This window comes from Danio rerio, chromosome 20 (genome assembly GCF_052040795.2).
Source record: "Danio rerio strain M-AB ecotype USA chromosome 20, GRCz13ab, whole genome shotgun sequence".
Taxonomy (NCBI): Eukaryota; Metazoa; Chordata; class Actinopteri; order Cypriniformes; family Danionidae; genus Danio; species Danio rerio.
Window position 1 is genome coordinate 43,745,546 of NC_141040.1, and position 27,963 is coordinate 43,773,508.

General features: G+C 37.2%; 1 protein-coding gene and 1 long non-coding RNA gene across 8 annotated transcripts; one reads left to right on the top strand and one right to left on the bottom strand.

Moving 5' to 3' along the window:
- LOC147839424 (uncharacterized) lies at positions 1–27,955 on the bottom strand. Of its 7 annotated transcripts, XR_015518792.1 has the most exons (10): positions 27,805–27,955; positions 26,598–26,666; positions 25,939–26,029; positions 24,695–24,802; positions 21,737–21,813; positions 15,659–15,774; positions 13,633–13,671; positions 13,468–13,532; positions 10,265–10,952; positions 1–152 (listed from the first exon to the last, which is right to left on the bottom strand). It is a non-coding gene; the product is annotated as an uncharacterized LOC147839424 (long non-coding RNA). The 7 variants fall into 7 exon arrangements; XR_015518791.1 differs by having other exon boundaries at positions 10,265–13,532; XR_015518793.1 differs by lacking the exons at positions 1–152; positions 10,265–10,952 and having other exon boundaries at positions 12,519–13,532; positions 24,695–24,799.
- Positions 14,077–20,827, top strand: pimr129 (Pim proto-oncogene, serine/threonine kinase, related 129). Its single transcript, XM_087298519.1, has 7 exons — positions 14,077–14,972; positions 16,403–17,740; positions 18,043–18,185; positions 18,484–18,862; positions 19,193–19,369; positions 19,482–19,570; positions 20,307–20,827. Exons 1-7 carry the CDS (start codon positions 14,840–14,842, stop codon positions 20,322–20,324), a joined length of 2,277 nt encoding a protein of 758 aa, XP_087154645.1. The 5' UTR covers positions 14,077–14,839; the 3' UTR covers positions 20,325–20,827.
- Positions 27,956–27,963: the final 8 nt, after the last annotated feature.

Sequence of the window (27,963 nt, forward strand, 5' to 3'; positions counted from 1 at the left end):
GTTTTGTGCAGAGCTGCAGTCTGGGCGCTGGAGAAGCTGGACGTCAGCGAGACTCGTCTGTCCCCGGAGCGTCACAAGAATCAGTCTGTTCTCCACTTCTCCCTGACCACTGGGCTTGGGCGGTAATACGGTATTATGGTATACCGCGGTATCTAAAAGTAGCAACGGTGTCAGTTTCAATACCGTTATACCATCATTAAAAACAATGCACTTATATAGGAGACAAGTATTAAATATGATTTATTTTATGACTAAAAATGCGTGTGCGTGAATGTCATCACGAGACAGTGTGGAGGAGAGAGAGAAAGGTGAGGTAAGATGGCGAGTCGCGCACCTGTGAACTGACCAGGGGACTCATGTACGAAGACTTGCGTCGAAATCATACTAAAACATTGCGTACGCACAAATCTGTAAATGTGCGTACGCAGAAAAATTTTCAGATGTATGAAACACTGCGTACGCCGAATCTCACACATATTCTGTTAGTACATCTGAATGAACGTGAAACTGAGCGCAACATGCATGAGCACAAAACCCCTCCCTGCCTCCGCCCCCGTATGAATATGCTAAGACTCTACTTTGGCAAAACTCAACGAAAAAGCAATGGCAAAAGCAAGCAAAAAGAGAAACTTTGAACAGAATGTCAATTGAAGGTGCTGCTTTCGGAGGTAGACAGGAGAAAAACTTTTATTTGCACGTTTGTCCTGTGGAATTAAATAGAGTAAAAAAATAGAGTAGGGAGAGTTTTTTTTTTTTTTTTAGTGGGGAGAGTTTAGCTGATGCGGTTAACACAGTTGGGTCTGAACATTGCACTGAGTGGATTCAAAAAGAAATCGTGAGATCTATAGGTGCAAAATTGTATAGTGTTTTTAACAGCCTAAGTGTCGCAGCTCGCTAAACCCATGGTAACATGTCTGATACGTTTAAGCATGAACTTGGTTCGAATACAGCGGGTGATGAACTTATTCTTTTTTTCCCCTCTACATATCAGATTTTGCCTATATACTCTTTATCATGAGAAAGACAAGTAAGAATCATTAATAAGTCTGTGCATCAAATTTAATTTGCACATTTATTGAATGGAAATGTTTCTGATTCACGTATGCCAGTTCATCCTCAGATCATGGTGCCTTTATAGCAATGTACGTGCGGTAGATCGCTCCCATTACAATGGGTAACAGGCGACCGCTGCAAATTGCGCTTTAATGTTTGGCTGGTCAACTGTGTGGTATGGAAATCTTATATACCTGCTGGATGAACCCGTCACATGCAGCTGCCATTGCAAGGCTCAAAGACACTTTGTAGAGTGCAATTTAACACAACTGCCTCTAGGAGTCATCAATGGAAATAAAACACACGCACAAAAAATGTGCGTACGCCGGCTGGCGTGGAGCTGCGCACATTCCCACGTTCAGTTCATTGTTAGTAAATCCAAACGTGAGCGATTCTGAGCATGAAACCTGGCGTACGCAAATTTTTTGTGCGTACGCAGCGTTGATACATGAGGCCCCAGGTCTCGAAAAAGAATACAACCTTTGCAGCTTGACAGTATTTCCGGTTTCAACCGAATGAGTAGGGAGACATGGTAAATATGAACTAGAGGTCTGCATTTCTGCTGCTGTACTGCGGGAGCCGACCAGATTTCTTGCGATGCGGGAATAAATTTCCGAATAAAGCGTGGAATCCACGACCATGTCTTATTAATGCGTATCCATGTTTTAATTAATATTATATTTTAAAAATTAATTACTACTAAAACTATTAAACGAAAAAATTAACTTACAAATTAATTCATGGTATTTAAGCCTGAACAAAAGAACACAGAATTCAAATTGAATAGATTCTAAAATGAATGTTTAATTCTAAGTCATAATGTAGCTTAAAGAGAACAAATCTAAGTTTATGTCTGATTTTGTCTGCATGTCTTAGTCCAGACACAGTCAGAGAGTTTGTAGGGTGAAGGATTCGTCATGGAATGCGCACAGGAGTGAAGTGCAGAGAAGCTTGATTTTTGCATAATGATAACTCCGCACCAATCTGAGGCGTTTAGTTTATAGCTATATAAACTATAAACTGCCTAAGCAAATTAATGCAATACTACATGTAATAAGATTATTAGAAGCCTACTAAGAAGGTCAACATATCATGTGGTTCATGAACCGCGAGCGAGACAGAAAAGCACAGAAGTTATGGTAAAATCAGATACTCTCATACTCATCAAGTCATACTCTATAAAATAATAACATATTAAATATGTTGAAGATTGTGATATGATATGCAGTGGAGCATTAAATAAATTCATATTTTCTGTGAAGCAATCATTTTGAGGTAGCCTATAGCTTTTTTTTATTTGGCTGAAATAAAAACATTTGATGGGGGAAAACCTATACCTGTCCTTAAAAAGGATTTGATGTAAAAAAAGGATTCCTATTTAATTTATTCTTTTTATTTATATTTTTTCTATGTTGTTGGAAAAGCTGGTGCTTGAAAAGTTTCTGTTGTTAATATGCTGTATGCTGCTGTTCGCATGTTAAAATAAATTAGTATTTTAAAAAGCTATACCTAATGTGTCAGACAATAAACAAAATTATATATATACTGCACTTTTCTTTCCTTCCTTTTGTTTTTAATTCTCTCTTTTTAGGTTTCTCTCTAATTGGTTTCGCCTCCAGTTCTGCTTTAACAAATGAGTTTAAAAAATACAAAGCAAAAATCATTAATAATTAAACTCATCCACCCGCAATTAATCATAATGTACTTTTTATTACCCGACCCGCGGATTATCCGCAGCGCACACGAATAAAACCGCCTTCCGTGCATCACTAATATATATCGTTTAACTGAATAGGCTATATCCTTTAACCGGTCAGATTAATATTACAGTCTTATTAAATTGTTATATGTATATAAAAATAACAATTAAATTAGACATTTATAGACATAATATTAATCTGACCGGTTTAAAGATATAGCCTATTCGGTTAAACGAGCGGCGATTGTCAGTTGGGAAAATGAACCCAAAAGAGACTTAAGAAACTTAAAAAGGAAGAATTAAAAACAAAAGGAAGAAAAGAAAAGTGCCGTTTGAGAGTGTTTGAGCACTTAAGGTTATATATGAAAGCCACAAGAACGGTACATAAAATATGAAACATCATGGGCCCTATCATACACCCGGCGCAATGTGGCGCAAGACGCAACGCAATTGCTATTTGCTACTTTCACCTCGGCGCAAGGGTCATTTTGAGATGTTGCGCCACACTGTTTAAATAGCAAATGCATTTGCGCTCGTATGTGCGCCTATAGGCGTTCTGGTCTAAAAAAGCAGGCGTGTTTTGGCTCGTTGCTATTTTGAGAAACTGTAAATAGTCTGTTCTTTAGACCAGAACAAAGTCGGTCTATTGTTTGGCGCAAAGTGCGCCTGGCTTACACACTTCAAACAAGATGCAAAGCAATACGCAAATATCTTTACATATGAAAAAAATATAATATATTAAGGATATATATAATAAGGATATATATAGGATATAAATATATAATATAACATAACATATTAATTTCTAGCCTACATGAATTTAAAAACCACTGCCTTACTTTCTTCATCTCGGGAGGCTTTTTCAGTTCATTCAATTTGCTTTTGTATAATGTTATTATTATTAGCAGTATTATTTATTATATCCATATTTATATTTGTTTTATTAAAAACAAGCTTAGATTTGTCCACCTGTCAGGTTTTAGACCATATGGGACATAGCAAGAGTATTTGGAAATAGTGTGTTTTTTGAACACACTTCGTTATTAATGTTAATTTATTCGTTTGCTGGAAATTAGAACTGAATTTAGAAATAGTTTTGAAACAAATCTTTGCGCTTACCAAACAAAATTAGCAAATGCGCTTATGGTGCGACGCAACTGGCTCTTAAAGGTAAACGCAAAACGGATTTTCCCGTCCTTAAATTAGCAAGTATGGATGCTGACATGCCCTGAAAGCGTTTGCGCCCTGCGCTTTGCGTTTTGCGCATGGACGGTCAAAATAGAGCCCCATGTGTGCGCGAAAGGCCGGTCAAGTCAAAGCCAGACAAGTACTTTAAGTTCTTACATTCGTAAGGACAGCAAAAAATACCACTGGAGGTTACGTGGATGCATGTGTGGACCTGTGCTGCCTTGATATACGCACCTTCTATGTGGTCTCTGGCAAGGGATGCGCAGATTATCTTACTGAATCTGCTGTTAATAACAAATGATCCACTCTGGATGAGTATCCCCAGGTGGAAATAGAGAATAAAGAGAATTATTAGCGTAGCTGCTGTTCATAGTGTATATAAATCACATGAAAAAACCTGCGCGGGGCACATTCATGTATCATACCACTAAGTGATGCCCTGAGTGTATGCTTTGCTAAAAATCTAGTTTTGAACTGCGAGAGTGTGTCTGAGCCTCAGACATTATCAGGGAGGCTCTTCCAGAGTTTAGGAGCCATAAATGAGAAGGCTCGACCTTCATTACTCGACTTTGCTGTTCGAGGTACTACAAGAAGCCCTGAGTTTTGAGATCTTAAAGAGCGGGTTGGATTGTAGCGAGACAAAGTTGGTGAGATAAACAGAAGCTAGATTATTTAAAGCTTTATAGGTAAGAAGTAATATTTTAAAATCAATATGAAACTTAACAAGCAGCCAGTGTAGGGAAAATAAAATTAGGGTGATATGATCATTTTATCTAGACCTGGTAAGAACTCTGGCAGCTGCATTATGTTCTAGCTAAAGTTTGTTAATAAAGGATGCTGGGCAGCCAGCAAACCGAGCATTACAGTAGTCCAGCCTAGAAGTCATAAAAGCATGGGCTAGCTTTGCTGCATCTGAGATTGATAGCATACTTCGTAACTTGAAAAGAAAGCAGTTTTTGTGACATGGGATGTATGATTTTCAAAAGTTAAATTGCTGTCTAATATGACACCCAGGTCTTTTATAGTAGAGCTAATGCTAGCTTTGTATCCTCTAATTGCAGGTTGAGTTGTGAGATATGCTGTGTACAGGATTTAGGCCCAATAAGTAATAATTAAGTAATAATTAAAATAAGTTATTAAAAGTAATTAAATAAGTAATTTTGTTGGAATTGAGTCCAGCATACACGTAGCTGGTTTAGAGCTATTTATAATTTTATCTAGCTCTTCCTCTTCTATGATTTTGAAGCACTGTAGATTATTTTGATTTAGCAGAATGTTTTCTGGATCTGAAGTATAAGGCGGTGCAGAAAGTTTAGCATCTCCTATTTTCTGTCTAAAGCTTTCTATTTTATCACTGAAAAAATTCATAAAGTCATCACTACTAATTTGCTGTGGGACATTTTGTTCCAAAGAGGACTGATTATTTGTTAATTTAGTGATGGTGTTAAATAAAAATCTAGGATTGTTATGGTTATTTTCTATCAGTTTGCGGAGGTGCTCAGCCCCGGCAGATTTTAGAGCCCTCCTAAAGCTGGACATACTGTCTTTATATGCAATTCTAAAGACCTCTAAATTAGTTTTTTTCCATTTACGTTCCAGGGCATGGGTTTGCTGTTTTGAGAGCACGAGTATGACTGTTATACCATGGTGTAGTTTTATTCTCTCTAGCCTTTTTTAATTTGATGGGTGCCACAGTATTTAGTGTGCTAGTAAAGATGGCATCCATACTGCTGGTTACTACATCAAGGTCATTTGCGTTTGTGGGAATTATTTTGAAAAAATTATATCATGTACGTTTATTTGTAAATTCATCTTTAGTGGATGGATCGATAGTTCTACCAGGGCAGTATATCGGTGCAGATGTGCTAATTCAAGGTAAACACAGCTTATATAGTAAGAGGTAGTGATCTGTAATATGATCGCTTTGTGGTTAATGTCTATATCAATGACCTCAATTCCATAAAACAGAATTAGATTCAATGTATGCTTTAGGCGATGGGTTGGACCAACAACATTTTGCTTTATCCCAAGTAAATGTAGTAAATCCATGAACGCGTGCCCTAATGTGTCGTTAGCGTCATTTATGTGGATGTTAAAGTCTCCAACAATTGGTATTTGATCAGTTTTAACAAGTAAGTCAGAAATAAAATGAGAAAACTCTTTTAGAAAATTGACATAGGGTCCTGGGGGTCTATATATGGTGATTAAAGCGAGAGATAACATAGGTTTTTGCATAATATCCGGAACCATGACATTAACTGCTACTACTTCAAAGGAGTTAAACATAAGTCTGTTTCTCTGATTTACACCAGGAAAATCACTAAAGATTGATGCAACTCCACCACCATGACTAGTTTAATGAGCCTCATGCTTATATAAGAATCCTGGAGGAGTTGCTTCATTTAAACTAATATAGTCATTTTGTTTCAGCCAGGTTTCAGTGAGACCTGGCTGAAGTGCATTAGGATTGTTATTTGTTATTATTTCATTCATGATAAGTGCTTTAGGTGCTAGTGACCTGGGACCTCATGTATCAACACTGCGTACGCACAAAAACTTTGCGTACACCAGATTTCACGCTCACGTTTGGATGAAAGTGAGAATGTGCGTTAGTCCACGCTAACTTCACGTCTAGCATACATGCATTTCTTTTGTGTGTTTGTTTTATTTCCACTGGCGACTCCTAGAGGCAATTATGTTAAATTGCACACTACAAAGTATCTTTGAGCTGTGCAATGGCAGCTGTATGGGACGGGATCATCCGCATGTCTAGCAGGTATATAAGGTTCCATACCATGCAGTTGACCAGCCAAACATTAAAGCGCAATTTGTAGTGATCGCCAATTTTCCCAATGTTACCAGGGCGATGAACTGCACGCACATTGCTATAAAGGTGCCATCTGAAAAAGAATTTGCATACTTGAATCAGAAACATTTCCATTCAATAATGGTACAAAAATTTGTGATGCTAAAATACGATTAACATAATATACACACTTATTAAAGATTCCTACTTGTCTTCCTCGTTATGAAGAGTAGGCAAAATCTGATATGTAGTGGGGGAAAAAAGAAGAATGAGTTCATCAGGCGCTGGACTTGAACCGGGTTCATGATCATGTCAAAACATGTTGCAGTGTGCTTTACGAGCTACGCCACTCACGCTGCAGTTTATCGCTCTCTTTAGTAATGTTGTCTTTGTCAATCAAACGGTGATAGGTGGGAATCACTCAACTACACTGTAAATAATTATATCCAGCCACAGTAAATATGGCTCATTTAAACAAACAGATTTCACTTAAAAAGTTTAGTTTTGGACATTGCTTAATTTTAAACTACAAATGTTACATTAAATATTGATTTCACTGTTCACTTTATTTAATAAAGAAAAACAACTAGCAATTTTTAGGAAAGTTAGCAATAATTTGACGTTTAGTCAATTGAACCCAATATTTTAGGATCATCAGATTACCACATGACGCTGTACCACAGCGCGCAATTTGAGGAGTCCGTTTTGGAAAATCAGCTCGGGAGAAGGCTGTTCATCTTTTGGTAAGTTATTGCAAATGTTAGATGATATTCCTTATGCCTGCTTATAAATAATGCATGTCTAAATGTTTAGATGGCAATTTACAGTATAACGAATGGACGCTTTTAATAAATGACCATGCTTGACTCAACACAACATGTTAACCCTGATCCACACAGGAGTGTTTGAAGCCAGGTCTGTCAGCTGATCTATTTTATATCTGCTCCTGTTTGTATCTGTTAAGGTGCTTTTTACTGAGCTTTAAACGATTATTATTGTGGCCAAACACTGTTGAGCATGTGAACATGGTGGGAAATGCTGGTATACTCTTATTGTAAAAATTTCAGTACCGCCTGACTTTTGAAACGTAAAAGTTTTATTGTATTGTTTTGTTTGTTTGATTTTGTGTTGTTTTTTTCGATTAAATTAATAATGAAAGTATATTTATAAGTAAAATTTGTTAATTTTCTTTTTTTTAAGATCAAAGAAGAATTCAAGTCTACCTTCATTGAAAATTTGGACAATTACACAGAACAGCTCGTCTATTTATTTCACAAAAAGGGGGGAAGTGCAGGATGCAAAATCTGTGATGTGATGAAATTGCTGGAGCAGGTATTGTTTACTGAAAATTCTGCTTGCCTGTTTTAGCATTTAAATTTTAGATGTTCATTGTCTCTACCATGTAATGCATTTTAAAATATTACAATTTATTTAGATATTTTTTTCTATTTGCACTCACAGTGTGGACATTCTCTTGGAGGTGGTGATATGCTGTCTGACTGTGTAACTGTCTGATAACCTTGAAAATCTGATTACACATTACGTGGTTAGTGAATGTAGTTCATTTAGTTCACTTTCAAATGACTTTTATAGCAGGTTTTAATTGCAAACCTGAAAATACAATTAAGCATGTAAAATGTCAATTTACAAAGAGAAACTTTTTTTTTATATTTGAGTGATTTTAGTCATCTTAAATTGAGTTCAACAAAAAATGAAAATTTCCTGTTTTTTAAATCACCCCAGCCAATCGAAGATGTGGTTAACATTTTTTCTTCTCTACAGTACACTTCTCTACAGAACAGTAAAGAAAATTTGAAACTGAAGCACCTGTGGTCTTTGATAAAATGCTAGATAGCAGATGAAAGTTAGTAAACAAAGACCACAGTTTAGGTTCATTTTCTTTACTGTTCTACTGATGAAAAGTTCTGACATTCAGGTTCTGATTGTCTTTTTTAGTTTCTTACTTTTTCCCTTTTTTTTACTTGGCTGTGCCTTTTTATTTCTTTATGAACTGATGCATAATATACATTTTTGTTTTGTTTTGTTTCGTTTCAGGACACCTGTGGGGAAACGGACCAGCTGAACATTGGAGCACATACCAAAAACTGTGACAATACGCACACATACACTACGGACAATTTAGCCAACCCAATTTACCTATACCGCATGTCTTTGGACTTGTGGGGGAAACCGGAGCACCCGGAGGAAACCCACATCAACACGGGGAGAACATGCAAACTCCGCAGAGAAACACCAACTGACCCAGCCAGGCCTCGAACCAGCAATCTTCTTGCTGTGAGGCAATTGTGCTGAGTGTTTGACAAGCACAGCTTTGAACGCTACTTTTAAGAATACTCTTGAAACAGTTTTTGAGCTATTGTTTCTATTGTTTCTATTGTTTCTGTTTTTATAAAGAAATTCTTTACTTTAATCCTGTTATCTGCTTTTTTTCCATCTTTTGTAATGTATAGCTAATCGTAAATTAACTGATAAGTGACTTAGTATTTTAAAGTTGAAGAACTAAACATTTTCAGTTAAATTGGCTTAAGATTTTATAATTGGGTAAACAGAACTTTAATAGTAGAAATAGCTTAAATTTGTAAACAAAAACTGCTTAAAATATTAAGTTACACCAACCAATAAATTTGAGCAAAACCATTTGCTAGAATACTTACAAAATTAAGCATCACCAACTAAAGATTTTTAGGTAATATTGCTTTAAATTTAATGTGAAAATTGCTTAAAAAGAGGGATGCAAAAATGATGCATTATATTCTTAAGTAAATCTAGCATATTATTTTTTTCAGTGTAGCTCATTGCAACAAGGTGTGCTATTTGCACTTAGACTAAACAGACACCACAAAATTTTACACCTTTACATCAGACCATTTCTTTTTTAATTCACTCACAGTGCGATGTTCATACCCCACTGTGTTAACCGCGTCAGCTAAACTCTCCCACTCGAATTTTTTTTCTTTTGTTATTAATTCCAGAGGACACACTTGCAAATAACCCATTCAGTGAAGTTTCTCTTTTGCCATTGCTTTTTCACCTTTAGTTTTGCCAAAGTAGACTCATTACTACATTTTTTAGGGGGAGGAGGCGGGAGGGGTTTTGCACTCACAGCTTCTTGTTAACTTGGATGTACAAAGAGAATATGCGTGGGATTCCGCATACGCAGTGTTTCATACATCTGAATTTTTAAACGTTTTAGTATTTAGTATTTTTAATTTTGTCAATGTTTTAGTATGAATTCAATGCAAGTCTTTGTACATGAGGTCCTTAATGTTTAGGAGACGAAGCTTTACGAAATTTGTATTTTTTCTTTTTTACAGTTTTTCTGGTTTGATTCTTAATAGATTTTTTCTAGAGCACACAGTATGTTTATTTCTTGATCTAATAATACGAGGAACAGACACAGTCTCTATGGGGTTAGCCAGACATGCATTACTGATGTTTAAGTGGGGCGTACAAGAGTCTATATGGCTAAAATGTGAATTTTGTGAATTTTTACTTACTAGTCAGACAGAACGAAGCGTCCTGGAGATGTTGTCCGACAGGAGTTCAGCTCCAGTTTGACTGGGGTGCAGCACATCAGCACAGAAAAGCCTAGGACTCTCCCAAAAAAAATTCCAGCTATTTTCAAAGAGCAATTTCTGTTCTTTACACCATGTTTATAGCCATTCATTCAGAGCAAAAAGTCTACTGAACCTTTCATTTCCACTGCGGTAGAAGCGGTCCAAAAACAATGATCTGCGTGGCGGGCGAGGTACGTCAAACCATCCCGAACCGTTACCTTTGTTGGAAGCAGTGCAGACGTGGCGAATGATGGAGTCACTGATGAAAGCCACATCGCAACCGTCTCGCGGAGAGGGGTGAAGCGGTTCTTTGTTGAGATCCCAAACACAGGTGGAGGAGATGCTCTGCCCCGGGAACTGGTAAGCACCTTACACGGCTGCACCCAGGGGCCGTGGTAGCCGGGTGTCGGGGTGAATGTCACCTGGGCGAACCGTGCCCTCTGTGCGCTTGGCCTGGACAGAGAAACCCACGGGGTTGAGGTAGACGTAGTGTTGAGATTGTATCGTACACTTACCTCAGATGAGTGAGCCGTAGCGCGGGGCTGTTGTTCCCAGAGCTTCATCTCCAGGTCGTGAGTCTGGCACTCGACTGCTTCCAGCTCCAGCTCCAACGGCTCCATCAATGCTTCTAATGCACTCAAGGACAGATAAACAAGTGACATTGTACAGGGTGAAGAGCAAAGCCAGTAGGTGAGAAAATGAGTGAATAAAAGAAGTCGGTAGCTTTAGCTGACTAGCGGTGCTAGCAGGCTAAAGCTACTAACAATAAATGAATACTCAAGAGACAGAATGTTTTAAAGTAATTTGTTCATATAAATGTGTTAAGGGTTTGTAGTAAATGTCCATTTTTGGGTGGACAATGGCGATTTAAGGTTAAAGGGCACCTATGGTAAAAAATCTACTTTTCAAATTGTTTGGACAGACATATGTGTAGATATAGTGTATAGACCCTCATATTGGTGTGAAATAAACACACCCAGTCCTTTTTTTTCAATTTAACAACGTAAAAACGGTGGACCAATTGGAGCTGTTTTTAGATTGATTTGATTGACAGAAGCGCACATTAACATGTTCCAGCAGCCACGTGTATAATCATGTCAACAAGACCAGACGTACGCTGTTCGTAAAAACAGCCCAAACTTGCTGCATTTATTAAATGTACAATCAAATCTTTGATGACTGAATATAGAAGACTAAACGTGCCTCTGTATAAATTGCCCAGATTTAACATGCTGCCATCGTGTGGTTGTTTCAGCTGTGCTATGCAATACATCACTGCATGGCATCACTTAAAGTGGTTATGACTTGAGAAATCAAACGTGATATACAGCGAGGAAAATAAGTATTGAACAAGTCATGTTTTTTTCAGGGAATAAAATTTCTAAAGGAGCTGTTGACATGAAAAATTTAATCCGAAACAAATCTGAAAAATTAGTTTTGCATAATAGCAATGGAATTACACAAGGAGAAAGTACTGAACCATTGAAATGTATTCAATACTATATAAAAAGGTTCTGTGGGTTTTGTCTATCAAATCTGATCTTTATTTTGTAGTTTCTATTGGATTCAACTCAGGTGATTGGCTGGGCCATTCTACAGCTTGATTTTCTTTCTCTGAAACCATTTGAGAGTTTCTTTGTATTTTAGATCATAAAATATTAATATTCATTCACTAATATTCATTTACAAAGAGGAAGAGCAGAGGGTTGCTGAAGAACTACTGAGAGATTTCAGCTGCTGTCTGGGATTTCACTGTCTTTCTACACCTTCCTTTCTTCATGTGTTAAATACATTTTCCTTGTGTCATTTAATTTTACTACACATATTTAAAATTGTAAACTAATTTGACGTGTTTTCTTTGCATATATGGATTTCTTAGGCTGTTACCAACATCCAGTGAAAATTTCAAGTCATTAGCACTTTTTGAAATATTCTGGGAAAAGGGTGAGGTGTTCAATACTTATCTCCCCTACTGTATACTTTACTGTATATTTACCTTTTCACTAGCGGATCTGCAGTCTATGGAAATATTGTAATGTTGATATTGTAATGTTGATATCGCAATGCTTTAATAATAATTAGTAATTTATTTATAGTAATGAGTCATTTATTTCAATCCGAATCAGAAATAAGAATCTGAAAGAGATTTACTGCCAGGCATGAGCTGAAACAACACTATTCTTGATTTTTTTTTGGATGCAACCTAATTGTTTTATGTTCATTCATTTTCTTTTCGGCTTAGACCCTTTATTAATCTGGAGTCGCCACAGCGGAATGAACCACCAACTTATCCAGCATATGTTTTACGAAGTGAAAGCCCTTCCAGCCACAACCCATCACTGGGAAACATCCATACACTCTCATTCACACACATACACTACAGGCAATTTAATTTATCCCATTCACCTTTAACGCATGTCTTTGGACGTGTGGGGGAAACCGGAGCACCTGGAGGAAACCCATGTCAACATGGGAAGAACATACAAACTCCACATAGAAATGCCAACTGACGCAGCTGAAGCTCATACCAGTGACCTTCTTGCTGTGAGGAGATTGTGCTACCCACTGCGCCACCAAGTTCATTTAAGTCAATCACGTTGTCCAAATACAAATTAATTGTTTGGAACACAGCATTTTCCTACAGTGTATGAGATCATAGTGCAACAGAACGAGTGTCAGGACAAAAACAGACAATAAAGGATTAAAAAAAGAAGAGAATAGAGAAAAAAAAAATAACTTGACAGTATATTGCTATATACAATATTATGCATATATCTACATGACGTTTACATTGAAACGTTATCTATATGTGTTGTTCAGTAAATACGTGTATGTGTATAGATATTGTTGTTGTTCCACAATTAATATCAAGTGTTCATGAGATAATACTCCTAACAAGCCGTGTTAAAGGTATATCTTATCCAAAAATAAAATCCTGTCATCATTTACACACCCTTCACTGGTTTCAAACTGAACCGTTGACTTTTCCCACTATGGAAGTCAACGGTTACAGGTTTCCTCATTCCTCCAACAAATCTTCTTTTGTGTTTAAGAGAAAATAAAGTTGTGTCTTTATTATGATCCCTTTAATGAATGTTCAAAACATTTCTCAACAAACATGCAAGTATAAGCACTCTACTTACTTGTTCCTGGAGGTTTGTTCCTTTCTCAGTCACATCACATTCTCTATGCATATTTCCTCAGCATCCTATTAAACCAAGAACAGCCATGTTTAGTTTAATATTATTAAAGTGACTTACAGACACTCAGACGAGCAAAGATAAGACCCTAAGTGGTCCTAATCTTACTAGATAAGGACCCTTTTTGGCCAGTTTGTATTCTCATTCCTTGTAGAGTCCAACATGAAAAAGTGATAAGAGTGAGGAAAATAAGAGAGAAAAAAGAAAAAGAAAAAGCATTTTAGTTTTTTATTAAAAGCACTAATTTATATTTATTTTACACCATTCCTTAGAAACACCTTAGTCCTTACCTCCAGGGCACAGAACGAAACCACACAAATATAATATTTAACTTACATCATTTAAACACTTCATTAATATTTATAGTACTCTTAATAAATACAATTATATGCGTTCTTTATAATATAAATGGGAAAAATACGTGATTTACTATTAAACATGTATATTTCTTCTCTTTGTTGTCAAATAACAGCCACTTCTTATGAAAAAGTAATTTATAAAGCCAAACAGGAATTTGCACACGTTTTTTGTTTATTTTTCTTTGATGGAGAGATAAGTACAAGTGAATTGGTGAATAGTTATGGACACGGCTAGTGTTTTTATTATTATTCCGTCATAAATGGATTAATCAGATGATTCACTCAGTAAGACATGACGCCATTTCATTACCCCATTATTACCTAGCTACTTTTGTATTTGCAGTGTATATGGAGCTTGATAAGGCAGATCTGCTGATTTTAATGGATATGCACTAGAATATCTCGAGTTTCATGTCAATTACGAGCGCTTGTCGCCAATAACTGACATTTGAAGTGCGAAATAAGAGCTACGACAAATCTTACTTGTGAATGTATTTAAATCGACCCTGATTAAAAAACGAATCTCTGGTTCATCAAACGACAAGTAATGATTCATCAAACATTTAGGAGTCAAACAAAGATTTCATAAAAAATCCGTTTTATTTCGCTCCAAAAACTCACGTGAAGGACACAAACAACCGCGTACTATTGCATTTTTCAACTCAAACAGAGCAAATCTGACCAATGACGTATCTGTAGAAACGTTGGAACGCGTTCGAATTCTTGGGAGACACACCCAGTACAATCCAACCTTCGCCATTGCTTTATTTGACGAGTATCTAACGAGTTGTACAAAGTTTGCTTTAAATAATTTGCTTTTCTTATATTGTCAATTGATAGCGTACGGTTTATTAAGGCTTACTCTGATAAACAAGCTTTACTTACAGTAAATTTCAGTATTTATTGTAGGTTTATTTAACATTTCTCATATTTAAGTGTACGGAAATTAATCCACCATGTTATTTACCGTACTCGGAGTTATTGCTCTTTTCCTCAGAGAAAGAAACAACATTTCCACCGTCTCAGGTCAAGATGAAAGAGTCGACCGTCAAGGATTGGTCAAGGTACCCCCTGTGACCACCAGTGATGGTAAATAATGTTGTGTGTTATAAGAACACGAAGCTGATTTTTTATACTGGAGTCTGTGTACAGCTATTTTACCTTACTGTAAATATTATTTACAAAAACAAATTGAATAATAATACAGGCCTAATGAAAACTGCTCTGCTTTAAACACATGTGGTGTCAAACATACATCACAAAATTATGCCTAATATGGTGCCAAAAATAATATAAAATAATATTTTTTATCTTGTTTCTGGTCCAGATATCTCAAAATTCTTAAATCAAGAGTCTTTTTTTCTAGACAAGCAAAAATAGTGTCTGGTTTTCAGAAATAATGAGTCAAAATTAAGCTATTTTTTTTTCTCTTAAAACAAGCAAAATAATCTGCCAATGGAGTAAGCAAAATAATGATTTGAAATACATTTTACTTCCCTCTTGCAGATTATTTAGCTTGTTTTAGGGAAAACTCAGTTAAGTTTGACCTATTTCTAAAAAACGACAATATTTTTTACTAGATGAGAAAATGCCTCTTGATTTAATGTTTTGATATTTGGACTAGAAACAAGACAAAAACTAAATAAAGTATTTTTGCTTTGCATAAAGTTTTTCAATTATGCTTTCGTAATCCGTAAAGACAAAATAATTTTCTCTGCTTCAAGATGGAAGGGTTAGTTCACCCAAAAATGCAAATTGTGTAATTAATTACTCACCCTCACTACACTTTAAACCCTGAGACCTTCCTTCATCTTCTGAACACAACTGAAGATGTTTTAGATGAACTCTAATAGCTCTCTCCTCCTGTATATACAGCAAGGTTCCTGACTCGCTAAAAGTACATAAAAATACCACAAAACATCCTCAAACAGACCAAATGCCTACAGTGGTTTACTTTGTATATTATCAAGCTACGAAAATACTTTTGTATAAACAAATTTATCCAACAGTTTATTCTCTTCAGTGTTGGTATATTACATGTGTTCACAAACACTTTGCACTGATTAAACCCCTGGATACCTGTGTATGGCTTCCTCTGTTTTTTGGATGTTTTTGGTACTTTCTGGCCTTTGAGTCTGGACCCTTCCTATCTATGGAGGATGAAGGAGTTCTAAGAATTCACCTAAAACATCTTAATTTGCGTTTTGAAAATGAACAGAAATATTGTCTACTGCCATACAAAATTAATAAATAAAATATTACAACCCTCAATGTGATTTGAGGTCGACACCCCTGTTAGATCCCTTGTCTCTTCCTTTTAATTTGCTTGTAACTTTAGTAAATTTACCACTAAATCCTTTAGGAATATATATATGTATATATAACATGTAATGTAGAAAGAAATGAACTTAAAAGTCACTTAAAAATTGACAGCATTCATTCATTTTAATAATAAACACTGGCTAAATATTAAGCAAGTAAAACTAAAATCTTTTGTTTCGTATTATTCCTTCCTTTAGGTCGAGAAATCTGTGACTGGTGTGAAGATTCATCTTTGCATTTGAAGGAACAGATCAATGTTCAGATTGAGGAACCATCACTGGAGGAACCTGTTGATGGTCAGAGTGAAGAACAACCACCGGTAGAGCCTGACAGTGTTCCCGGTGAAGAACAACCACTGGTAGAACCTGACAGTGTTCACGGTGAAGAACAATCACTAGTAGAGCCCGTCAGTGCTCACGATGAAGAACAATCACTGGTAGAGCCCGACAGTGTTCCCGGTGAAGAACAACCACTGGTAGAGCCTGACAGTGTTCACGGTGAAGAATTATTACTGGTAGAGCCTGTCGATGGTCACAGTGAGGACCTAGCCAGCTCCTCCAGCAGTAGTGATGTTCCTCCAAACATTTTCTACGAGTCCAGCAGTAGTGATGACTTCCCTCAAGACATTTACTCAGACGGATTTAGCTGTAGTAGTGAGCTCACAGCCAGCTCCTACAGCAGCTTTTTCTCTGCTGAGTCCGGCTGTGGTGATGACCCCTCTACAGATTTTCTGTCCGCTGAGTCCGGCTGTGGTGATGACCCCTCTACAGATTTTCTGTCCGCTGAGTCCGGCTGTGGTGAAGACCACTCAACAGATTTTCTGTCCGCTGAGTCCGGCTGTGGTGAAGACCCTTCTACAGATTTTCTGTCAGCTGAGTCCGGCTGTGGTGATGACCCACCTCCAAATGTGGTCTCTGCTGAGCCGGGCTGTAGTCATGATGACCCACCTCCAAATGTGGTCTCTGCTGAGCCGGGCTGTAGTCATGATGACCCACCAAATGTGGTCTCTGCTGAGCCCGGCTGTAGTCATGATGACCCACCTCCAAATGTGGTCTCTGCTGAGCCGGGCTGTAGTCATGATGAGCCACCAAATGTGGTCTCTGCTGAGCCCGGCTGTAGTCATGATGACCCACCAAATGTGGTCTCTGCTGAGCCCGGCTGTAGTCATGATGACCCACCTCCAAATGTGGTCTCTGCTGAGCCGGGCTGTAGTCATGATGACCCACCTCCAAATGTGGTCTCTGCTGAGCCCGGCTGTAGTCATGATGACCCACCTCCAAATGTGGTCTCTGCTGAGCCGGGCTGTAGTCATGATGACCCACCAAATGTGGTCTCTGCTGAGCCCGGCTGTAGTCATGATGACCCACCAAATGTGGTCTCTGCTGAGCCCGGCTGTAGTCATTACCCCCCTCCAAATGTGGTCTCTGCTGAGCCCGGCTGTAAAGATGACGTCGCTCAAGGTGCAACCTGTCAGACAGAGGGCTCTGTTCCACCTCAGCCAGAAGAGCTGAAGGATAAAGATGCACACATCATTGGTAAGTTTACTACCATGACACCCCACTCACCCAACACACATGCATATTTTAATAGTGCTTTCATTACTTTTATACTTTAACCTGGCTGTAATACACATTTTGTTCAGGGATAGCTGATAACTAAGATGGAAATATATATATCAATCATAATCATATATATAGGGAAGACAGAATAAAAAAGGTTTAGATGATGGGGTTACATCTGCTGTGGTGACCCCTGATGGAGCAGGTGGTTTTAGATGAAGGCAGCACTGTCACTAATTCACACATTTGATTAACTTCTCTTCTTTGTCTTTTCACAGAGATCAACTCAAAGTGCTATAAAATTGGTGCTAAGCTGGGCAAAGGAGGCTTTGGAACCGTTTTCGCAGGGACCCGTTTAGAAGATGGCCTTAAGGTGGCAGTAAAAATGGCTGACTTCAAGAATAAGCGATACATCCGTGTTGTAAGTAGTCTCTGCTCTTTTCTTTGATTAACTGTGTCTATTTTAATCATGTCATATTAAAGGTGCTGTATGTAAGTTTTTGACTCTTCTAAAGCACAAAAATACCATTATGTGTTTGCAGATATTTGAGAAACATGCTAAGTAAACAAAAGTCAGTTATTCTCCTTTAAAAAAAATGTGTCAGTCTTTGTTTTGCTCTCTATAATCTGCCCACTGCTTTTTATGATAGACGTGGTCAACAGTTTTAACAGGAAATAACTTTTCCATCAAATGATCTGAACAACTTTTTTTCTTCTAGGTTGATTTTGACAAACTACTTCCAGCGGAGATCGCCCTGCACTTTCTTGCCACTAAAGGCCCCAAGGCTAAACAAATAGTTGAGCTTCTGGACTGGAAGGTGGAGGCGGATCAATACTTTATGGTCCTAGAGCGGCCCATACGCTTTGTGAGCTTAGGTGAATTCATAAGGAAACACAGAGGCAACATCGCAGAGAAGGTGTTACGAAAAATCATGTTCCAGGCAACAATTGCAGCTGACATCTGCTGCAAACGTGGAGTGTTTCACCGCGATATCAAGCCTGACAACTTGCTGATTAACCCTCGGACATATGAAGTCAAACTGATTGACTTTGGGTGTGGTGATCGGCTTACTAAGACCTGTTACAGAGAGTATTCAGGTATGTTAATCCTTCAAAGCTCTAAGGAGAGAGACTCTTGAAACATCCACTGTTGTTTATCTATATCAGGGGTGTCAAAGTGCAGTCCTAGAGGGCCGGTGGCCTACAGAGTTTAGCTCCAACTTCCCTCAACACACCTGACAGAAAATATCTTGTATACTTAGTAAGAGCTTGATTAGCTTCAGGTGTGTCTATTTGGGGATAACTAAACTCTGCAGGACACAGATCCTCCAGGACTGGGTTTGGGCACCCCTGATCTACACTGTTGTTTACATTTTCTGAAAGAAATTTATATGATGTGCTAATGGAAACAAAATCTCTTTCTTTCAGGCACAATACAGTTCAGCCCTCCTGAGTTTCTTAAGATTGGCTATTACTTCGGGGAGCCAGCGACAGTGTGGTCACTCGGGATTCTTCAGTATTGGCTAATGTTCAAAAAACATCCAGATATCCATGACCTCCCCAAGATGACTTTCAGAAATTTACAGCAATATGGATGGTCAGATGGTGAGATCTTCACTTTAGCTAAAGATGGTTGTGTAGGACAATTTGAATGTCAATGAAAAGTTTACAATTTAAGGCAATAATTACATCTATCTCTTCCTTTTTTTCTACACAGAATGCGGTGATTTCATCCGCTGTTGTCTGCAGAAAAACTACAACTTTCGGCATAAGCTGAATGCACTCCGTACCCATGACTGGTTTAAGGTAATAAATAGATTTTGAGGATTTTGAGTCAAATTAATCTGTCATGAGCTGAGTTTCCATCCTAATGTGAAGCGCATCTTTTCAAAGTTCACTAAATATATATATATATATATATATATATATATTTTGTGATTATAAATGTGAATAATGTGCAACTGATTTCTATCAAGTTGGTCGTAACCAACAGTAAAACAGAGGAGTATAATTAAGAAATGTCACAAGCAATCTAATCCTGGCAGATTGCTGATAAACCTAGACCAGATCGCTAATGGACTACAAATCCGCCCTTATATGGACTACAAGTTCCAGTCATGCACCACTCACACGCACCTGCTCCTCATTCAGTAGAGTACACACATTCATGGCTGAGAGCCCCTCATGAACCGATTACACAGCCTTTATAATCCATACCCACACACCTCTGGGCTGAGTCTTGTTATACTGAATTGTGAACACTTGGATGCGTTTCCATCATGAATTCCATCATGAGTCCAAAATGACCTCAAGTGAGCATAAAAACATTTTGTGAATTAAGGGATTTTTATTTAAACTTGTTTCTCATGTGATGCTTAAAAAGGTGCATTAACACAGGCTGATGGAAACCCAGCTAGTGTCAGACGAGTCTTGTGTTCTTAAATGTCCTTTTTTTAAATTGACATTTATTGCTTTTATTTTAATTATATGTTGTTTGTTTAATGCATTAAAGCTGTAAACCTGATCACTGTTTTTGTTTCAGGCGGAGACCAAGCGGTAATGAGGAGAGATGTCCATATTTAATAGGTGGATCTAGCCAGTCTAACCACGCCACCATAGTCCTTTAGCTAAATACTACTTCATCCATTACAACCTTAGAGAGAGAAAGCGGAGCATAATTTGGTTCTGCATTGTTACATCTCTCCTATTTTTCAACATTTAAACTGGCTCTAATTAAATTTCATGTAAATAAAGAAATTATAATAACTTAACAGTTTAGACCTTCATATAGTGTACACACAATAGTGTACCTTTAATATCAGCTTTTGCACTAACTCTTCCACTTCCAAATGCTAAAATAAAATGTATAATAAAATAATAAAAAAAAAAAAATCTCAGTCGTTCCCAGTCCAGGTCCATATATTTTGGGTGTCTCTCTCTAAAAAATGTAATTTGAGCCAGAGGAGAGAGACTCCTGACCAATGATTACTGGGATCAACTGATATATATACAGGGTTTCCAATGAGCATTATCACTCACCAGCCAATCTGGCCACAAAACTAGAAAAAATAAATAAATAAATAAAATATTTAAAAAGTAAAAAAATATAAATAAATAAAATTAAAAACAGGATTTATTTTTAATAAAAAAAAAACAAACAAAAAAAAATCATTAATAAATAAAACAATAAAAAACTGTCCATATTGAAGTATAAATCTTTTACTGGCCATGTTTTTGACCAATCAGAACTTATTCTAAAAACAAAAAAAATTATAATAATAATAATAAACAAAACATTTTTTAAAAAGTAAGTTATGTTATCGATTACTCATCCTCATGCTTATCTTCAGAACTATTTTTACTATTTTTATCTTTATCTTAGAGCTCCCTCATCCAGACTCAAAGTCTACAAAAACCTCCTCAAAACAGATCATATGCCTTCACATAAAACAAACTTTTTTATTCAGTTTCTTCTCCTCAGTGTGATTATAGGGCACGCGTTCACAAGCACTGTGCAGTGACATATACCCCACTGGATGCCTGCGCGACTTCCTCTCTGACTTCCTCTCTTAAAAAATACACAGGCGCATCCAAGGTTATATGTCAGATGCGCAACACGTGAACGCGTGCCCTATACTGACACTGAGGGAAGAAATTGTTGAATAAAGTTATTTTTGTTTTATGTCCACATAAAGTTTTCTCATAGTCAGGAATCTTGCTGTCTATGAAGGATTAAGGAGCTTTTAGATTTAACTAAAAGATCTTCATTATTTTTAGTCAAATATCTTCATTTGTGTTCTGAAGAGGAATAAAGTTACTACCTTTAGTATTTGCTTTAATATTGTCCTCATATACAGCCTTCTTTAGTCTAATGTTTTGCTAATGTGCTATATGATTGATGGTTGGAGGACATCATTTATTGACTAGTGATTTTGTATGTAGTTGTAGTTTATGGTGAGTGATAATCCAAACCCTGTATATATAGGTGGCGAAGTCCGTTCCTCCACGTGGTGCCACTGGAAACTGCCCATCTTGAAGGTGGTGCTGAGCTGAACACGGACAAAAACTGACATTAGTCTGGGGCGACAAGCCTCACAACTGATGACAATTATCAAATTTGTACTGAAGTTTGAAATAAAGTCACATTTGTCAAAAATAAGTATTTCTTCTCTTTTTTAAAGGCTGAATACTGCTGATTACTGTGTGTTTCAAATCATTCAGGAACAAAATGACAACATTTGTAGATTTAACATTAACATAAGATTAGCTGGATTTAACGTCACTGAGCTGAATGTGTTTGTGTACAAGCATACATGTGATGGAATTAGTAGCACTAATGCAGTGTTAAAATGCTTCCCTTCCAGCCGCAATACAGCACCATGCTGGGAAACACCCATACACTCTCTCATTCACAAACACTGATCTGTTTCACTGATCTAATCCTCCAACAATAGCACTTCCTTTTTTTCCTTTTAAATATTTGTTTTTTCAGCTTCTTTATTTCAAAATAATAATACAAACACACACACTGCTAAAGTAACTAAGACTTGTCACTGCATCTACATCTTGTTGTTTTCTGGTGATCTGAAGTGCTTCTGTTATCTTCATGCTTTGGATAAAAGCGTCTGCTAAATGTAAATCTAGTTTAAAGTTCAGTCATAGCTAGGGTTGTAACGGTATGAATTTTTTACGGTATGATAATCGTCTAAAACAATACCACGGTTTGACGGTTTCGCGGTATACGGTATGTTACAAATGTTACAAAATAATAGAACAGTGAAGCAAATTTAACTTTTTCCAAATAATATATTTTTAGTTACTATAAACAACACCACTTACAATGAACAAATAAAAAAATAAGAAAATAATAAATAATGTGTCAAATAAATAAAGTCCAAATAAACATGGTGCAAATCCTCAGTAAAAAAATAGATATAAATATTTACTATACTATAAATAGTTACATAACGAAACTAGATTCAATATGGAACATCCTTAGGTTTTATGTGCCAGCATGGATATGGTTGTCTGTGGATATGGATTTGGATATGGTTGTCTGCAATGCAGACAAACAGCTGCACCTTCATTTGCGTCTTTTGAAACAGCAAGAGCAGCAGTTCGTCATTGCTGTGTCACTGTTTTGTCATGTTTCTGTGCTGCTGTGCATGCAAAACTACTTAGTATGAGAATTATTTCATGCAAAACTTTTTTTTTGCGTTTTATTTTGCCGCGCATAAATGTATGCCTTTCTCTCATTCCGTGTTGTTCAAAAAGCTTGGTCCACAAACAAAAGCGAAAACTATGCTTATTGGTTGTGATATAGCGAGTTTGAACCAATGACTGTAAAAAATATGGACGACGCGACAGCCCTTTTTCCCATTGAACGCCTTGAGGGCAAAACGCCTGCTTGACGGGCACAAACTGTCGCAAAAGACTGCTGAAATTGGAGCCAGACATGCGCAGAAGGATTGTCTGATGGAGCCAGAGGAGGAGCCGCGAAAATGAGCAGAGTCGAGCTTCCAATCAAACGCTTTATGTAAAATCAACTACGCCCCCCGAACTTCTCAGCATGCGTTTGCTGTCATATCAACACAAATGGATGTAATAACGTTAACAAATATGAGGGTTTTATATATTCAATCGCGCCAGCTCCAGGCCGCAGCGCATAACTTAAGTTACTCGCGGCGTCGCGGGCTGATTCCGGCTCGCATGCGGCAGCGCCTGCTCGCTCGGCCGCCGCATCTGGCTCGATTGACTCGGGCTGGAATTGGGTAGTGAGTCCAGGCATCCGGAGTAGGTCCAGCAGAGGTAACATTAGTCAGTCTGAGCTCTAAGAGATAAGTCTCCGGCAGGCGAGAATCTAGCCGGAACTGTGTTTTGCTATCTGGGTGGCTAGGCGTGTATCAGCAAACTAATAAAGCCCGAAAAAAGCCCTGAACTTAGCGAATAAACAGTGTTCCACCAGGATCATGTATGTCAGAAACTATAGTTTACTGCTGAACTCATTTTGTCATGGTAAAATAACACAGAAATCGAATAATAACATTTCAGTCTACTTCAGTCTCCTGCCGAAGCTCAGACGCCGCGCTTTGAGAAACTGTCAATCACAGCTGTCAATCACGATGACACGCCCAGCATTAAATTACTGCTAAAAACAAACTGTTTACAAAAATGAAGATCTGCACCTATTTCAGCACAATAACCAGTGCCTTAATCGACCAGAACTATCTTTCGGGACATTTTATTGCAAGTGTAATATTTTTTTTTATTTGGGCTCAAGTCTCCTTCATTAACACGGAGGAGGCGGGCTTTATGACTTGTACTGCAGCCAGCCCCCAGGGGGCGATCTAACGGCCGAAACCTTCACTCAAACGTAGGCTTGCGGCCCACTTGGTTTGAACCAATCTGGGCATGGAGGAGGGACAATGCATCAATGTATCATATCTGGTTTGTCCGGAGACACAGTGACGAGCGTTTCTTTGTCAAATCAGTGTTGTCAAATTTTGATGACGTAACCGCACTGATTCCGGAGACTCTGAAAGACGCTGGAAAGCTGAGATTCTCTTCTTTATGCCAATCTTTGAATTGTATGAATCGGATCAGCGGATCAAAAGTTATTAAACATTTAAGAGCAATACTTATTTTTAGCCGCGGGCGGCTGTCTCAGTCTTTAAGGGTTAAAACCGTTGATATGCAATTGTTCATGGTATGATAATCGTGCACGTTCAAATCGTGGTAAACCGTCATACCGGTATATTGTTACAACCCTAGTCATAGCAATGGAAATACAAAGAAATCTGACTTTTGATTTGCTGTGTGTACTCATTTTTTTAGCCACAGTCAGTGTTATCAGGAGTGTTAATAAAGGAAATTTCTTTAATGCTTATCAGGAACACACTCTAAGATGAATAATAGTTGTTGTTTTTTTACCTGCATTTCCTCTAAAAATAAATACAAGCGATGAAAATCACTGCAGATGTCTACTGTGGATGTGGTATATGTGTCCAGTTTCTAATGTTCTCCATGCGCTTGAGTCTGCTAAAAAAACAGAACAAAGAGAGAAACTTTAAACAGCTCATTTGTGTCAAACATCAGAAAAATCCCAGCATCAGAAATAAACAGACGGTTAGAACATCTCAGACTGCTGATTAACTGTGAATGACTGTTTTATTTTGCTTATATAAACATAGAGGCCATGCATACAAAATGACAGAGTTAGATTAGATTACTAGAGGCTGTAATTGAATTTGCAATACCTTGTTGAATTTGAGTGTATTGTTTTATTATCCTGTATATGCTGTGAGCATAATCTTATGTTAACAGTTTAATAAAAGTGTTAATAAAATCTCTGCAATACAAATGGTCATTATTTAAATCATTTATAATTTTCAAAGGTTGCGCATAAAAATATACCAGTGCAGCCTCACTGTATTCTGCAATCATTCGGTTGTTATATTTCTGAATGACAGAGATAAAAATGTGGCATGTACACAGATATTCTTATGGCAGCTATCAAAACTATTAAATAAAGATTTATGGGAAATTGTGTAACATCTTTTAAATATGCTTGGATTCTTACCAGATAATATATAATCACCGGCCACTTTATTAGGTACACCTGTGTAACTGCTCGTTAATGCAAATTTCTAATCAGCCAATCACATGGCAGCAACTCAATGCATTTAAGCATGTAGACATGGTCAAGACGATCTGCTGCAGTTCAAACTGAGCATCAAAAAGGGAAAGAAAGGGGATTTAAGAGACTTTGAAAGTGGCATGGTTGTTGGTGCCAGACGGGCTGCTCTGAGTATTTTAGAAACAGCTGATCTACTGTTTTTTTCATGCACAAACATCTCTAGGCTTTACAGAGAAGAGTCTGAAAAAGAAATAATATCAAGTGAGCTGTAGTTCTGTGTGCGCAAATGCCTAGTTGATTCCAGAGGTCAGAGTAGAATGACCAGAATAATTCGAGCTGATAGAAAGGCAACAGTAACTCAAATAACCACTTGTTAAAATCGAGGTGTGCAGAAGAGCGTCTCTGAACACACAACACTCGACCTTGAGGTGGATGGGTCTTATTCAGGTAAGAATCCAAAGTCAGTTCATTTTCGAATTGTTTTAAAATGTTGATGTTAACATTCAAAGCCATCCACAATCGGCACCCTCCTTCTTACCTCCACTTGTCTGTTTTCTCTGCTTGTCTATCGTCTATGGGCAATAGAGCCTTCAGCCGCTCTGCTCCCCGGCTTTGGAACTCACTACCATCTGTCATCAGAAAAATCGACTCCCTCACATTATTCAAATCAAGACTAAAAACCCACTTATTTAAGATGGCTTTTAATACTTAATGAATTAATTGTATCTGCACTATTGCTGTATATATTTTTTGTTATTCACTTTGTAAATCGTTCTTTTTGAGAAACTGTTGTTGTAGCTACTAAATCATATTGACAAGAACAGAAATGAACCGATGTACGTTTGAACTGAAATGTCAGAAAATGTGCAATAGGCCACCATACACAGTTTTGCAACCTTAAAAGGCTCAACTGACTATTAAAATAAAATGATTAATTGTTGCACAAGTGTGTGAGCATTTAGGTGACTTTTAAACACGCAACATTATGTATTGTAGACAGACAGTTAATGACGATACCACCGTTTACAAACTCAGAGATTAAACCATCAGTTATTATTATCATTATTACTATTATTATTATTTTATGTAAACATCTAAGAACATTAAAATACATGTTTTTAATCCACATCACGATCCCTGTAATGACTATTCAGAAACAAGTCTCAACAAGCATGCAATAATCTGCTTTCTACATACTTGTAGTACTTGGGTGGTTTGTTCTTCTTTCAGTCGCATCACATTCTCCATGTATATCTCCTCTGCATCCTATTAAACCAAGAACAGCCATGTTTACCATTATAATGATTTACAGACTCAGATATGTGCAGAGATAAACACTAGGGGTCCTACTCTTCCTAGATAAGTTCCTTTTACAACCAGTTCGAATTCTCATTCCACACATTTTTTCAGTACTTTATTTGAGAGCATTTTAAGTGCCATTCCTCAGAATCCAACACGAGAAAGTGATGGTCACTGACTAAAACCACACAGGTATAATGTTTACAGAATTCAGACACTTCATTAATAGTTATGTTTATAATACTGTTACATAAATACAATTTTTAGTCATTCTTTAACAAACAGATGTGAAAAATAAGAGTCTAAATTCAATTTTGAACATTAATTAACATTAAACAAATTAATTTCTTCTCTTTGTTGTCAATTAACGTAACAAATAATGAACAAGTAATAGGGTATATGCCGAAGCATGCTAATGGGACTTTTAATTTGCCAGTAACTTGGGTTGAGCGCTTCCGGCTAACTGTATGCCAATGCAAAAACCAGCACGTTTAAGGTCTGTTTTCTTTAAAAATCAGCGATCTCCACTGGCTGAGTGATATCCGATATAAAGTGGGTCTCAGATTGTACAAGAAGCACTGCATTAAATTACATTTCCCCCGCCATGTCTTTATAATATGAGCATTTATTTTACCCCAGTATATTCGATGGAGCTTCTGCTCTAGCCTGCCAATTCTGATGGGCGCGTGCGAGTAAACGGCTTTTTGTCTCGTTTTATGCTCGAGCAACTAAATGAATGCCAAAGTTTATTTAACTAAATGTATTTTAATGACATTACAACATCGATGCTGTAAAGGGAACCGTATAAAATGGAAAATAGTTCACAATAACAGGTCACCGGAAGCTTATCAGTATGGGAAAAACACTAACATTAGCTCGGCATATACCAAGCCAAACAGGAATCAGTGGACATACCGCCATTTTATTAATCTCAGCATCACATTACTTCTGTATTTGCAATGTAAATGGAGTTTGATAAGGTAGATCTGCTGATTTTAATGGATAACGTTATACACTATAATATCTCGTGTTTCATGTGTATACAAGCGCTTATCACCAATAACTGACATTTGAAGTGCAAAAGAAATGCTAAGACAACTCTTACCTGTGAATGTATTTAAATCGACCCTGATTAAAAAACGAATCTCTGGTTCACCAAACGAACAGTAATGATTCGTCAAACAGGAAATATTTACGAGTCAAACAAAAATTTCCTGAAAAAAAACAATTTATTTGCCTCCGAAAACGAGCGTGAAGGAAATAC

Bases quoted from the DNA above. Each gene is read 5' to 3' on its own strand.
- pimr129 (XM_087298519.1), top strand. From the start codon at position 14,840: ATGTTATTTACCGTACTCGGAGTTATTGCTCTTTTCCTCAGAGAAAGA. The intron at 18,186-18,483 runs GTAAGTAGTCTC...TTTTTCTTCTAG, and splicing joins ATAAGCGATACATCCGTGTT to GTTGATTTTGACAAACTACT. The intron at 19,370-19,481 runs GTGAGATCTTCA...TTTTCTACACAG, and splicing joins GCAATATGGATGGTCAGATG to AATGCGGTGATTTCATCCGC.